The sequence below is a fragment of the Mesoplodon bidens genome, assembly GCF_964165515.1.
Source record: "Mesoplodon bidens genome assembly, chromosome: 18".
In the NCBI taxonomy this organism is placed as follows: Eukaryota; Metazoa; Chordata; class Mammalia; order Artiodactyla; family Ziphiidae; genus Mesoplodon; species Mesoplodon bidens.
This window is the reverse complement of record NC_138175.1, coordinates 53921201-53933881: the sequence shown is the minus strand read 5'-3', so window position 1 is coordinate 53933881 and position 12681 is coordinate 53921201. Positions and strand designations below refer to the sequence as shown.

Here is a 12681-nt window from a genome sequence, read left to right as displayed (position 1 = left end):
GTTCTGGATGTCTTGTGAAGAAAGATCATAGCTTTCTTCTGGAAATAGCTAGAAAGACTCCAGGACTATCAACACAGGATTAGCTGGAATAAATAAATCATGCAATAGGGGAAAAATATAATTAGCTGGAATCATATTTACAGGTATCCTGAAATATGCTGTATATTTAGGTGACAGGTGCTTGTAGGTGCCCCAAATAAGTATTTCTAGAATGAATGAATTGGTTCTTTCCTCAATTTATAAACCAGAGAGGTCTCCGAACCAAATCTCCTCTACTTAGAACTTTAGTTCTTGAGTGAAAGGACAAATCATTAAGTACTTTAAAAAGTTTTTAATGTCAAAATATTTTCAACTTTTTTTTTGGCAAAAACAGAGAGGGTGGGCACCACCCCACAGCCCTGAGTGGAATAGGAAGGCTTGGAAAAAGAGTGCAGGGACATGAGGTCCAATCTTGTAGCAGCTTCTGAGGAAAAGCTCAGTCCAGGGGTAAGTTCAAGTCCACAGGTGAAACTGCCAGGATGCCCCCCTGGAAGGGAAAAGTGGCAGAGCCCCATGAGCAGAGAGGCATCCTCCACTCACAGCAGCATCCACACCAGCCCAGTGAGAGCAGAGACGGGGAAGGCAAGGAACCAGAGAGGGGGAGGGGAAAGAGACCCAGGGAGAGGTGGACAGGGATGAGGGATGGAGACCCCAAGAAAGGCTCAGAGACTTGGGGTGGATGGGAACAGAGTCCTAGAAGGGGCGGGGGGAGACGGAGCCCCAGAGGGGGTGGACAGAGACTCAAAGAAGGGGAACAAACAGGGTCCTGGAGCTTTAATGATAAAGAGCCCTGGCTTTGTGTTAAAGCCCTAATTCCAATCCCCCACCCTGCATAAGGGACTTTCCCTCAGTCTCCATAAAACCAGGATAATAATCGAATCCCATAAGGTTGTTGTGGGATTTTAATGGGATCATTCTACTAAAGGACTTGGCTGAGTACCTGGCCAAGCTTACCTGTTATCATTCCTTAACAAATAAAATGATTTTACAAATAAACCAGCTTCTGCTCTGAGCTACAGACACTAATATCGACTGTCCCGTGATATCTTGCTTTGAGGTCTCAGGGGTCTCTCTCCCTTAACTGGACCACCTCCAATCACCTCTGCCTCTTCCCCAAACCTGCTCCCCACCTTCGCCTCCACTCTGCTCTTTCTGGTCCCAGAGGACATCAGATGTAGCCCTGCAGCTGCTCAGGCCAGCATCGTTGGCATCATCCTTGACTCCTGTCTCCCATCCACTCCATGAGCAAAATCTGTCAGGTCTACCTCCAAATTAAATCCAGAATTCTCTACTACCCCGACCCTGGTCTGATCCACCCTAACCTTCTCCCTGGACCAGCCCAGTCACCCCCTTGGGTCTTTCTTTGCCCGCTACAGTATTTGCCCCCTACAGTATTCTCCATACGGCCGCCAGAGGGCACCTGTAACCCCCAAGACAGCTCGCATCCGTCTTCTCTGAGCCCTCCTAGGACTCCTGGCTCACTGAGTCAAAGTGCAAGTTCTTACCTTGACCACAAGGCCTAAAGCCTTGCATGATCTGGCCGCCCCTCCTGCTTTCATCTCCCACCCTCTCCCCCTCACTCACCCTGCTCCAGCCCTACTGGCTGTCTCTCTGCTCCTCAAACGCACCTAGCCAGCTCCTGCCAGTCTATGAAGCAATGCTTACATTCTGAGAGCCTGGCAGTGATGAGGCAGGTAAGTGAGATGGTGCCCACTGAGCGGCGTGAGACTGGTATCCAGGGAGACGGGGACAGCTGCCTAGGTCACACAGCCAGTACACAGGAGCTTAATCCAGCTCTGAGCCCAGCACTGGAGTTAAAAGCGGTGAGCAAGCAAGGTAAGGCGGGATGGTGTGGAGGTGGCTGCGATTTTACATGGGGATCAGGGAGGGGCTCGCTGAGAGTGATACCTGAGCAGAGCGGCAGAGGAAGCAAGGCAGGGGGATACCAGGCAAAGGGCATTCCCGCAGGCAGTGCTGCACAGGCAGACAGTCACCAGATAATCACATAAATGTCAAGTACTTACAAGGATGATCCCATTTTAATCCTCACAATAACCCTTTGAGGTAGGTATACAATTCCCCTCCTCTTACGGATGAGGAAACTTGTTTCTAGCTCATAACTGTTAGTGTATTCCAGAGTGGTTTAAGCTGGGCATAGCATCTGCACTGATCACTACAGTGCCTCGTGTACATTAGGTGCTCAATAAACACAGAACGGATGAATGGTGGAGCTGGGAGAACACCCGTGATGTCTGAAAGGAAGCCTAAGAGCCTCCCCGCCCACCCGCCCACCCCCAATACACACACATACAATTACAATTACAGTTAGGTAAAGGGAAGCCCAGAGAGGCTTTAGAGGCTTACCCAGCCCCCGTGGGCCTGGATCCAGGGCGCAAAGCTGTGCACGTGCTCTACGCTGAGACCGGCCAGGGTGCCCCCCAGCCTGGCCACGCGCCGGCTCAGCTCCATGGCCAGGGCCAGACGGGCCAGAGGCTCCGGGGAAGGCGGTGGGGGCCCGGGGCACGGCAGCGAGGGGCGTGCTTGGCTTGGGCGAGGGTTGCCCTCCCGGCTAGAGAAGAGCTCCACTAGGCGGCTGAAGGAACCGGCGGAGAGGCGGGCCAGCTTGCGCCGCAGGGCGGGGTCTGAGGCCAGCTGTGGGGCGGGGAGGGGAAGAGGCAGGGTCTGCCTCAGTCACACCCTCGCAGCCAGCCAATGGGAGGCTGGGAGGCGTGGCTTCAAGCGAGCTCTAGGTACAACTGACGCCCTAAGCCACGCCCCTATCCAGCACATCTGCCAATCACAAACGAGACTATATGATCTCGGCCAAACTACTCACAGCAAGATGGCCTAGAAGCGGAGAAGCCAAGCCACGCCCCTGCCAAGGCCTCGACAGCCAATCGGGCCAAGCCCTGTAGTAGCTGTGTTCTAGCATGCTAACATTCTAGCCACGCCCCTGTGGGCTTCCCGAAGGCCAAGCCAGTGACTACGGCAACCTTGCCTTCTACCAGACAATGAATATTATAAGGCCATACACTTTACCCAAGCTCCTGACCCAACCTGATTCCAGGACAGAGTCACAAGCCACACTCCCTCCGGCAGTCCATTTCCCCCATGTTCTAATCAACGTCCCCATATAGTCAATCAGGGCTTCAGATTTTAGACAGCTGTCTTCAAGCTACCCCCTCCTCCCTTTCCCATCACCATACATTCCCTTACCGCCTCACCTCGTCCAATCTCCTTCCTAGAACAGTTTCTGGTGGCCACACCCCTCTGCCTTCAGGCCACGCCCCTTTGACGATCAAAGAAGTCACTAATTTAAAGTATTGCCCTGGCTTACCTGTCACTCACCCCTTCACTGAAGCCTTGTCCCACTTTCTCCCCACCTGACCATCCAATGAGAATGCAGATCCAGCTTCAGGTCCCAGTGCGGAACCATGCCGCACCTCCTATCCTAGCTAAGGGATGGAACAGACCACCCATCACCTTCTGGTTGATGACTTCTGCCTCTTCCTCAAGCAAGGCCACCAGCTTTCGCAGCAGGGCTTCCTTCTCTGTGGGTGCGTGACCCTGTAATTCTGGGGGGCAGAAGAGAATGTGGCTCGGGGCAGAACCTGGGCGATTCTTCTACCCTCATCCTTCTCCAGGGCCCTTCTGCACCTCACCTGGGCTAGGTGGGGATTTCAGTTGCTCTTGGACCAGCTGTTCCAGCCGCTGGGCCACCAGAGCATAGAAATCTGGAGTAGCTGGGCCTGGGATGAAAAGAGCCAATGATGGATCTTCAGGACATGAGGAACTTAGGGATTCTCTCCTCCCAACCACCTTGCCAGGTAGCAATGATTTCCATTTCAGAATGGGATAAATTGAGGCCCAGTGAGCAAACTTGGTGAAAGACCCTTTTACTTTTCCCCAAATTGGACTTCGAAGGTTTAAGCCCAACTGGACCTTGAAGATTATCCCATCTAAGGAAGGCAAACACATGGCACTCCAGCTATTACCACCCTATCCCTTGCCCATTTCAGGCAACAACTCATCACAGAACTCTTCTCCCCAGCTGTGAAATCCTCTCCAAGCGAGCACTCTCAGTAGCCATTGCTTGTCTATCCAGTATCACATATGAGAAGAAACCTACTGGTCACTCTTGATCAAGTCCAGTATCCACACCCCCCCCATTCCTACTTTGCTACTGGAGAAAAGGATTCATGTAACCAAAACAGCCAGGGAACTGTGACTGGAAATCAGGTTTCCTGCCTCCCTATTGGGGGTACTGTTATCTACAAAAGTCTTAGGGGCAAGGAAGCATGTGTGGAAAGAGAGATAACAAATAGAAAGACACCAAAACGAAGTGAGAGAGTGGCATGGACATATATACACTACCAAATGTAAAACAGATAGCTAGTGGGAAGCGGCCGCATAGCACAGGGAGATCAGCTCGGTGCTTTGTGTCCACCTAGAGGGGTGGGATAGGGAGGGTGGTAGGGAGACGCAAGAGGGAGAGGATATGGGGATATATGTATATGTATAGCTGATTCACTTTGTTATACAGCAGAAACTAACACACGATTGTAAAGCAATTATACTCCAATAAAGATGTTAAAAAAAAAAAAAAGGAAAGAAGGAAAGAAAGGCACCAAAAGCCCTCCTGAAGGCTGCTCACAGAATTGACAGATAGTAAACCAACTGGGGGTCAGGGGTGAGGGTAGGTGCTGGAGATCCCCCACAGCTACCCGCTTAGCTGAGTGGTCTTGAACTAGTTCCTTATCCTCTCTATGCTTTAAGAATCAAAGCTGACAGTTCTTGGGTGATCGAGGGAAATCTCTTACCAGGCTCTGAACCATAGCATGGCTGGAGGGGCAGGGAGCAAGGCCGAGGGGACTCAGGGGGAACTGCTCCTCGCCGCAGGGAGCAGGGAAGACATCTTCGAAGGCGGGTCAGGAAGTCTGTTGGCTCCTCTTGGGCAGGGCTCCTGGGGAAGGGGACCTCAGAGAGTGACCCCAAAGACCCTTTGCAAGCAGTCCCTTTGTCCTCCCACTGAGGGCCTTTCCCTGCAACCCCCAGGACAAGGAGTGGAGCCAGATATAAAGAGCGGGGGGAAAGGAGACGGACTGAGTCCAGGAGCAAGGGTTGGAGAGGGGCCCAGCACAAATGCCGTTCCCTGAGGGAGGAGGGCAACTCCTCTTACCTGGGTGGGGTCGGAATGGGAGACCCCGCAGCCTCACCCCGCCTTAGGAAGGCAGCTAGGACTCTCAGCGTGTCCTCTCGGAGCCCCAGCTCTTCCGAGCCTGCCATGGGGGCACCTGTGAGAGAGGGAGCTGGAGGATGCGCTCCAGGGTTCAGCGGGAAGTAGAGGCTGGGGACCCAAATTCCTAGTCCCCGAATGAGGAGGGAGCCAGGACTTGTGAGTGCCCACAGAGGGAAGGGGCTGAGGGTCTGCATTCCCAGGTCCTTTACGGGAGTTGGGGGTCTGGGGGCACAGACGCTTAAGTCTCCAGATGGAGAAGAGGGATGAGGAGGAAGACACCTTGATCCTGGGAGAGGAGAAGGCTGGGGATCCAGATTCTTGGGTCTAAGGGAGGAGGGGTTGGGGGCCTGGACTCTTGAGTTTTCGGAGAAGGGGGCTGGGGGTGTGAACTCTTGAGTCTAAGAGAGAAGGGGGCGGGGGCCTCAGACTTCTGAGTCCCTGAGGGAGAAGGGGGCTTGGAGACTTCTTGATTCTGAAGGTATATGCCAAGCTGCTCACGTCCGTAGAGAGTCGAGAACTACCAATCCCAGCAGGCTTCATAGCAAACATTCCCCTCCGTCCGCTACTGGTTCGCCGCGCAGCCTGCTGGGAGGGGTAGTTCCACTCTCTGAGGCTAGAATTTGGGGGACCCAGGACACTCGCATGTCGGAGAAGCGGGACTGAGTTGCCCCCTCCTGGATCCCGGCTCCCTCTACTTTCCTCCTCACCTAGCCCTCGCTAACGTCCCGCTCACCTGGTCCCGGGCCCCGCCGCCGCCACCTCCTCCACTGAACTTCTATAAACTTTCTTTTCTTAGTTCAACTTTCCCGCGCCTGCGCACTGGGTCGGGTTGGTGACGGCCCAAACGTAGAGGGGAGGAGCGTCGGGACCCGCCTAATTTGCATGTGACGTTCCCAGCATGCCCGCGGTCGGAAGGCCTAAAAAGGGCATGGGGTTGGGGGGCGACGCCCGCCCTTACCGAGCAGCCTTTTTTTTTTTTTTTTTTTTTTTGGCGGTACGCGGGTCTTTCACTGTTGAGGTCTCTCCCGTTGCGGAGCACAGGCTCTGGACGCGCACGCCTAGCGGCCATGGCTCACGGGCCCAGCCGCTCCGCGGCATGTGGGATTCTCCCGGACCGGGGCACGAACCCGTGTTCCCTGCATCGCCAGGCGGACTCTCAAACACTGCGCCACCAGGGAAGCCCCCCGAGCAACCTCTTTCGTTTTGGAGTCACCCAAACGACGGTGAAGTCGTTTTTATTTCAGGAAATCGATAGAAAAGGAAGCCCCACCTCTAAAGCTCAGCTGACCGGAAGTGGGGTGTGCAGCTGAGTTCGAGAGGTACGAGACCCCAAAAACAGGCGTGGCTGGAGCACTCTGCGCGCCCCAACCGACCACATAGGAAACGTAGGTAATTGGGGAGTAGGTGGCGTCCAGAGGTGAGGAATCGGAGAAAGGATGTGTCTACCCTGACAGTGGAGAAGGGCGGTTGTGTAGTCTGGGGGAAAGTGAAGCAAAAAAGATAAAAGTGAAGCAATGACTGCCGCCGAGATCGGCTGTAAAAAAAGCAAACGTAGAAGAAGTAGCGGAGAGGAGGGGAGAGAAGGCGTCTACACTGGGGGATCTAGGGGAGAGATGGACGGACTGTGAGAATGGGAGGCAGTCCACTCTAGAAAGTGGGGACGTGCCCTGGAGGAGGGAGGCTGTCTGTTTGGGAGGGATTGTGGATGGTCTACGGTAGGAATGGGTGAGGGGATAACTGCGGGAGGTAGCGGTCTACAGGTCACTAGTGTCTGTATTGCAATAACTAGAGGGAGGGCTCTACCCTGGAAGTGGGAGTACCTGCCTTGGGTGATGGGGGAAGGACGGGCTTTCGATGGAAGAGGGAAGGTGTACACGGGCGCAACTGAGGGAGGTAGAGGTATCTACACAGAAGAATCTGGGGAAAGGGTGGGGGGTGTAAAATGGGCTTGGGAGGGAGTTCTTGCTGAATTAGAGAGCCTCGCTGGAGGATGGGAGAAGGTCTCCTGTTTGTATCCCGGGAAAATATAGGTGAGAGACCTGCGCCGTGGCCGGTGAGGGAGGTCTGGGTGCGGAACCCCCGCACGGGGTGGGCCTGGGAGGCCGCCTGTACCTAGGACCTGTTCTCTGCGCGCAGGCCGGACCATGGGAACACAAAAGCCTCGCATCCTGCCCTGGCTGGTATCTCAGCTGGACCAGGGGCAGCTGGAGGGCGTGGCCTGGCTGGATGAGAGCCGCACGCGCTTCCGCATCCCTTGGAAGCATGGCTTGCGGCAGGATGCCCAGCTGGAGGACTTCGGCATTTTCCAGGTGCGGCCGCGCCGGGCGGGGTGGACCCCGAGGGGACGGGGTGGACTCCGAGGGGGCGGGGCCGAGAAGGCGGGATTAGGAGGCATGGAGAGGCCTGCTGTCATTCTGACAGACTGAGGTGGGTGGAGTTAGAACGGGAAGGGGTTTAGTTAGTAGGATCCACGGACTGGTGTCGGAGAGCAGTCAGGATTAGAGCTGGCAGGTTCCGGTAACAGAATCGGGAAAGTGAAGGAAATGCATCCTGGGGAGTTCGGGGCCCCCGGGGTGGGGCTCTTGGTTGTAGAATTTCTGGGAGCCGGTCTTGGAATATTAAGAGGCGAGACTTGGCCCTGAAGCTGAGGTTTCTTACCACCAAATTAGGATACACCGGTGGTGGTAAGCCGAGTTAGAGTGCGAGGGGGCGGGGTTATTACAGAGGGTGTCCTGGGGCAGGTTGGTGGCAGAGTTAGACACCCATTAGGACCTGGAAGGCTGGCTTAGAAAGCAAAGGTTTTTGAAGGGTGGTGGTAGGGGGGTTCGGGGCGCAGAGAATCTGAGTTTGGGGATGGAACCTTGCCAAGTTAGAACGTGTCGGGGGGAGGACGGTGTTAGGACAAGAGGAGACAGGGTTGGGACCCCTGGGGCAAGGTCTAAGTCATCCTCTCCACTATCTTGGTACCACTGGTCCCCTAGGCCTGGGCTGAGGCCAGTGGTGCCTACACTCCTGGGAAGGATAAGCCGGACTTGCCCGCCTGGAAGAGGAATTTCCGATCCGCCCTGAACCGGAAGGAAGCGTTGCGTTTAGCAGAGGACCACAGCAAGGACCCCCACAACCCGCACAAGATCTATGAGTTTGTGACCTCAGGTGTGCTGGAAGTGAGGCTTCACTTAGAGGGATGGGATTTCGAGTGTCCCCAGCGCCCCCACTCCACTCCCCACCTTTCTCCACAGGAGTTGGGGACTTACCTGAGCCAGACACCTCTCTAGACACCAATGGCAGATGCAGTACCTCTGATATCCAGGTAAGAATGCGCCCCGACCATCCTGCTCTCAGTCTCTGCCCCATCCCCTCTCTGCATCCTCATGGGCCTATTCAGGCCTCATCTTCTTCCCCTGGACCATCACCCCAGGCTCCATTCTGTCCCCTGCAGTCTGTCCCCAACCTGACCCAGTGCTGACCCTGTCCCCCCACCCCCTGCCCACAGCCCTCTGTGGCTTCCCAGCATCCTCAGGAGAAAATTCAAAGCTTTCAGCAGGCATTCAAGGGCCTAATCCACCTTTCTAGGATTTAATAGCTTTCCTCCCTGTGCAGGGTTCTCTCAGCGTTTGGGGAACTCAGAACCTCTCTCTCCTTGATCTTGCTGATGTCTGTGCCAGGGGAAGTCCCCTCTGAAATTCTTCCCAGCCCTCTCTGCCCAGGTCTTGCTTGCAGAGAGCCAGATCCTTGGGTGGAATTAGCTGCTCCCCTCGGGCCACTGTAGTGCCCGGCATACATCAAAGCTGTACATACTTTACTGTCTGTGCCCCAGGTTAGAAGCCCCTTGAGGGCAAAGCTCAGGTCTGTCTCCTCAATGGGTCCCCACATTGCTGAGCACAAAGCTTGGTCCATGGGAAGTCTCCAGAAAAGGCTGTGGAAATACCTGGATCCTTTTTTTTTTTTTCTCTCCAGGAGGACATTCTGGAGAAGTTACTGAGTGACATGGACTTGGCCCCAGATGGAGGGCCCTCAAGTCTGACCATGGCCCCTGAGAACCCCCCTCAGCTCTTGCTGAGCCCCAATTTAGATGTCCCTGCTCCTTGCCCAAAGCCGGGACTCCCTGAAAACCCACTGAAGCAGCTGTTGGTGAGCGAGGAAGGTGAGCGCCAGCTGTGGGGTGGGAGGGGTTAGGGCTGGGCCGTAAGCCCCCTGACGTGCCCTCATTCTCTCTCCCCTTCACGTTACTGCTGCTGCTGCTCAGAGTGGGAGTTCGAGGTGACCGTCTTCTACCGGGGCTGCCAAGTCTTCCAGCAGACTGTCTTCTGCCCGGGGGGCCTGCGGCTGGTGGGATCAGAAGCAGGGGACAGGACGCTGCCTGGGCAGCCAATAAGACTGCCAGACCCCGCGGCGTCCCTGACAGACAGGGGAGTGACAGACTACGTGCAGCGGGTGCTGAGCTGCCTGGGCGGGGGACTGGCTCTGTGGAGGGCTGGGCAGTGGCTCTGGGCCCAGAGGCTGGGGCACTGCCATGTGTACTGGGCCGTGGGCGAGGAACTCCTCCCCAACAGTGGTCACAGGCCTGATGGTGAGGTGCCCAAGGACAGGGAAGGAGGCGTGTTCAACATGGGGCCCTTCATAGCAGGTGAGTGAGGCGGGGCCTTAGCTCTGCTGTGGAAACGGCAGGCAATGGTGGTTAAAAACCCTGGGGTCAGGAGGTTTGGGATCGAATTCAGACCCTGCTGCTCTGCTTGTGGTTGAACCTGTGGGGAGAAGGACTGGACTGCTCTGAACCTGTGGAGTCTGAGGACTGTCTCCTCTCTCTCACCTGCCTGGAGCTGGCAGGAGGCACAGGGCCCCGCGTACAGAAGGTGCTTCAGGGAATTAGCTGCCATAGTCGTTATCATTTACTACAATTATGGTGGAAAGACAGATGCAGGAGAAAGAAATCCTTTAGGGCTGTGCTCTCCAAACAGACCTTTCTGCAATGATGCAAATGCTCTGTATTTCCACTGCCCAATATGGTATCCACTAGCTACATGTGGCTACTGAGTACTTAGATGAGGTGAGTGCAAATGAGGAAGTGAGTTTTTAAAGTTTTATTTGATTTTAATTAGATACAATTAAAACTTAAATAGCCACGGTGGCTAATGGCTACATATTGGACGGCATGGCCTTGAAGGGTTAAAGAGCAGTAACCACCAACCACGTTATACTCCAGAATCACTGAGCATCCTTGGGGGAGCGGACTCCCCTCCTGGGCCTGTTTCCCCATCCAAATGCTGAGGCTCTGGGAGGTGTGTGTGGAGGCCTACCTTCCAGCCCAGGCCTGATGGAAGGGAGGAGGAGCATTTCAGCTGTGCCAGAACTGGAGGGACTTTCCCCAAATCAACAGCCCCGTGGTCATGGTGGCAGAGATATGTTGAGTTTTAGATCAGAGAAGAAGATGAGGATGTTACTGAGGTTTTGGGGGAGCAGGGAGGGGCAGGTAGAGGTCTTCTTCCCATCCCTGACTAGGTTCCTGGGCCCCCAGATCTGATTGCCTTCATCGAAGGAAGCAGACGCTCACCACGCTACACCCTCTGGTTCTGCGTGGGGCAGTCATGGCCCCAGGACCAACCATGGATCAAGAGGCTCGTGATGGTCAAGGTACTGCAGCCCCAGGCTCCTGGAGCTGAGGGGTAGATGCTAAAAGGGAGGAGGTTGCTTCTGGGAACTACAACTCCCACAGCCCCCTCGGAGAAACTACAACTCCTAAGAGTCTCTGAAAGTACCAGTTCCTCCTCAGGAGCCTCTGGTGTCCCTCCCACGGCCTCACCCCCAAAGCCTGTATTTGCGTTCTCCCAACCATGTGGAAGCTGGTGGACTACAAGTCCTAGCGGCCTGTGTGAGGTACTACAGCTCCCAGGAGTCCTTCTGCTCACAAGCTGCTCAGCTCTAGCTTCCAGGAACCCCTCAGCAGCCTCAGCCTTAAGAACCATTTACTGCCTCCCTTGGTGGTGAATGTGGGGAAGACTAACGCCCAGCAGCCCTGGGCCTAACGGTTCATCCTGGGTTACGGTGGGGGCTGTTGGGAATTGTAGTCTACTCACCCCATCCCCAACAGAGATGGTGCTGGGTGCTTCCCCTGACTGTTTCTCCCCCACCTCCCTCAGGTTGTCCCCATGTGCCTCAGAGCCCTGCTAGACATGGCGCGGGTAGGGGGTGCCTCCTCCCTGGAGAACACTGTGGACCTTCACATTTCTAACAGCCACCCACTCTCCCTCACCTCAGACCAGTACAAGGCCTACCTCCAGGACCTGGTCGAGGACATGGACTTCTAGGTCACTGGGGAGGCCTGAGCCCTCACCTTCCACCTCGACCAATAAACTGGTTCCGGCCATGGTCATCACTTGTCTGTCTGGTGTTCACTGTCCCTGGGCCAGCCCTGGCCCGAGTTGGGGGTTATTCCTTCTTAAGGCCTGTTTATCCATCTGTGCAAGCCACTCATATCCTAGGTGCTCACTGCATAAAGGCCAGGCACCGTGCAGGGGGCAGCTGACACTCCTTACCTCTTCCCTGTGGCCTGGTGAGTAGCTGACAGTCACCCCCATTTTATAGACCAAGACACTGAGGCTTAGAGAGGAGCAAAGTTCACAAAGTAGGAAAATACAAGACAGGTCAGAATCCAGGTCTGACTCTAAGGTTGCCACTCTTTGAGGGCGGCCTTGGGGCTCAATCTGGAACCCCCATCTTGCCTATAAACAGTTCAGGCCGACGTCCAGTAAGCACAGAGCCTTTCACCTGACTTGTCCTGCCTGTCAGGGGCCTTGGGTCCCCTCCCAACTCCTGCTAGGTGACCTCAGGCAAGTCCTTCTCCTTTCCGGGCCCTGGGCTCCCCTCCGTGTGGGCCTGCGAGGGCCAGTTGTAAAGGAATTCTGAGCCCACCCCCAACCGGAACCCACCCTCCCCCCTCAGCCTGGCTGCACCCACCTCTCCTCACCGCGCCTGGGTTCTGGGTAGCAGGGGCTGACGGAGGCCAGCACAGCCCTGATTCACTGTGTGGCCCTTGCTGCTCCGTGCCTCAGTTTCCCTCTCCATCTTGGGGGAGTCAGTTAGATCACCCCAGCCTCATAGGACTGGTAAAAAGAGAATCCAACTGAATGGAGGACAAAGACCCTGTTTCTGGGGCAATTCCAAGGTTAGACAAACAGCACCTAGAGGCCCTGAGCTGGGCAGACACTGGGGACCTCACCACTCTCTCGCAGTAGCAACGGCCTCCTATGCGCCCGGTCCGGTTCTAAGTGCTTCACCCGCCTGCGTCCTTATTAATCCTCACAACACCCACTTTATAGACGAAGAAACAGGCCCAGTGAGAGGAACACACTTTTCCCAAGGCACACCGTCTACTTCCCCACTAACCATCCTCACACTTGGGCCAA

General features: G+C 55.3%; 2 protein-coding genes across 8 annotated transcripts; one reads left to right on the top strand and one right to left on the bottom strand.

The window, feature by feature from the left end:
* Window positions 1-311: 311 nt before the first annotated feature.
* BCL2L12 (BCL2 like 12) lies at window positions 312-6662 on the bottom strand. Of its 6 annotated transcripts, none has more exons than XM_081216229.1 (8): window positions 6012-6112; window positions 5777-5863; window positions 5219-5333; window positions 4860-5002; window positions 3702-3788; window positions 3523-3614; window positions 2404-2691; window positions 312-526 (listed from the first exon to the last, which is right to left on the bottom strand). In XM_081216229.1, exons 3-8 carry the CDS (start codon window positions 5323-5325, stop codon window positions 476-478), a joined length of 768 nt encoding a protein of 255 aa, XP_081072355.1. In that variant the 5' UTR covers window positions 5326-5333; window positions 5777-5863; window positions 6012-6112; the 3' UTR covers window positions 312-475. The 6 variants fall into 6 exon arrangements, with proteins under 6 accessions (XP_081072355.1, XP_081072356.1, XP_081072358.1 ...); XM_081216230.1 differs by having other exon boundaries at window positions 5777-5860; XM_081216232.1 differs by lacking the exons at window positions 5777-5863; window positions 6012-6112 and adding an exon at window positions 6237-6662.
* A 568-nt stretch (window positions 6663-7230) lies between these two features.
* Window positions 7231-11646, top strand: IRF3 (interferon regulatory factor 3). 2 transcript variants are annotated; one of them, XM_081216223.1, is made up of 8 exons: window positions 7231-7308; window positions 7415-7587; window positions 8260-8431; window positions 8518-8588; window positions 9236-9422; window positions 9525-9905; window positions 10794-10909; window positions 11416-11646. In XM_081216223.1, exons 1-8 carry the CDS (start codon window positions 7269-7271, stop codon window positions 11581-11583), a joined length of 1308 nt encoding a protein of 435 aa, XP_081072349.1. In that variant the 5' UTR covers window positions 7231-7268; the 3' UTR covers window positions 11584-11646. The 2 variants fall into 2 exon arrangements, with proteins under 2 accessions (XP_081072349.1, XP_081072350.1); XM_081216224.1 differs by having other exon boundaries at window positions 10778-10909.
* The last annotated feature ends 1035 nt before the right edge of the window (window positions 11647-12681 follow it).

Bases quoted from the DNA above. Each gene is read 5' to 3' on its own strand.
- BCL2L12 (XM_081216232.1), bottom strand. From the start codon at position 5,325: ATGGCAGGCTCGGAAGAGCTGGGGCTCCGAGAGGACACGCTGAGAGTC. The intron at 5,003-5,218 runs GTAAGAGGAGTT...CCCCTTCCCCAG, and splicing joins CCCATTCCGACCCCACCCAG to GAGCCCTGCCCAAGAGGAGC. The intron at 2,692-3,522 runs GTGATGGGTGGT...CCCGCCCCACAG, and splicing joins CAGAAGTCATCAACCAGAAG to CTGGCCTCAGACCCCGCCCT.
- IRF3 (XM_081216223.1), top strand. From the start codon at position 7,269: ATGGGAGAAGGTCTCCTGTTTGTATCCCGGGAAAATATAG. The intron at 8,432-8,517 runs GTGTGCTGGAAG...CTTTCTCCACAG, and splicing joins CTATGAGTTTGTGACCTCAG to GAGTTGGGGACTTACCTGAG. The intron at 8,589-9,235 runs GTAAGAATGCGC...TTTTCTCTCCAG, and splicing joins GCAGTACCTCTGATATCCAG to GAGGACATTCTGGAGAAGTT.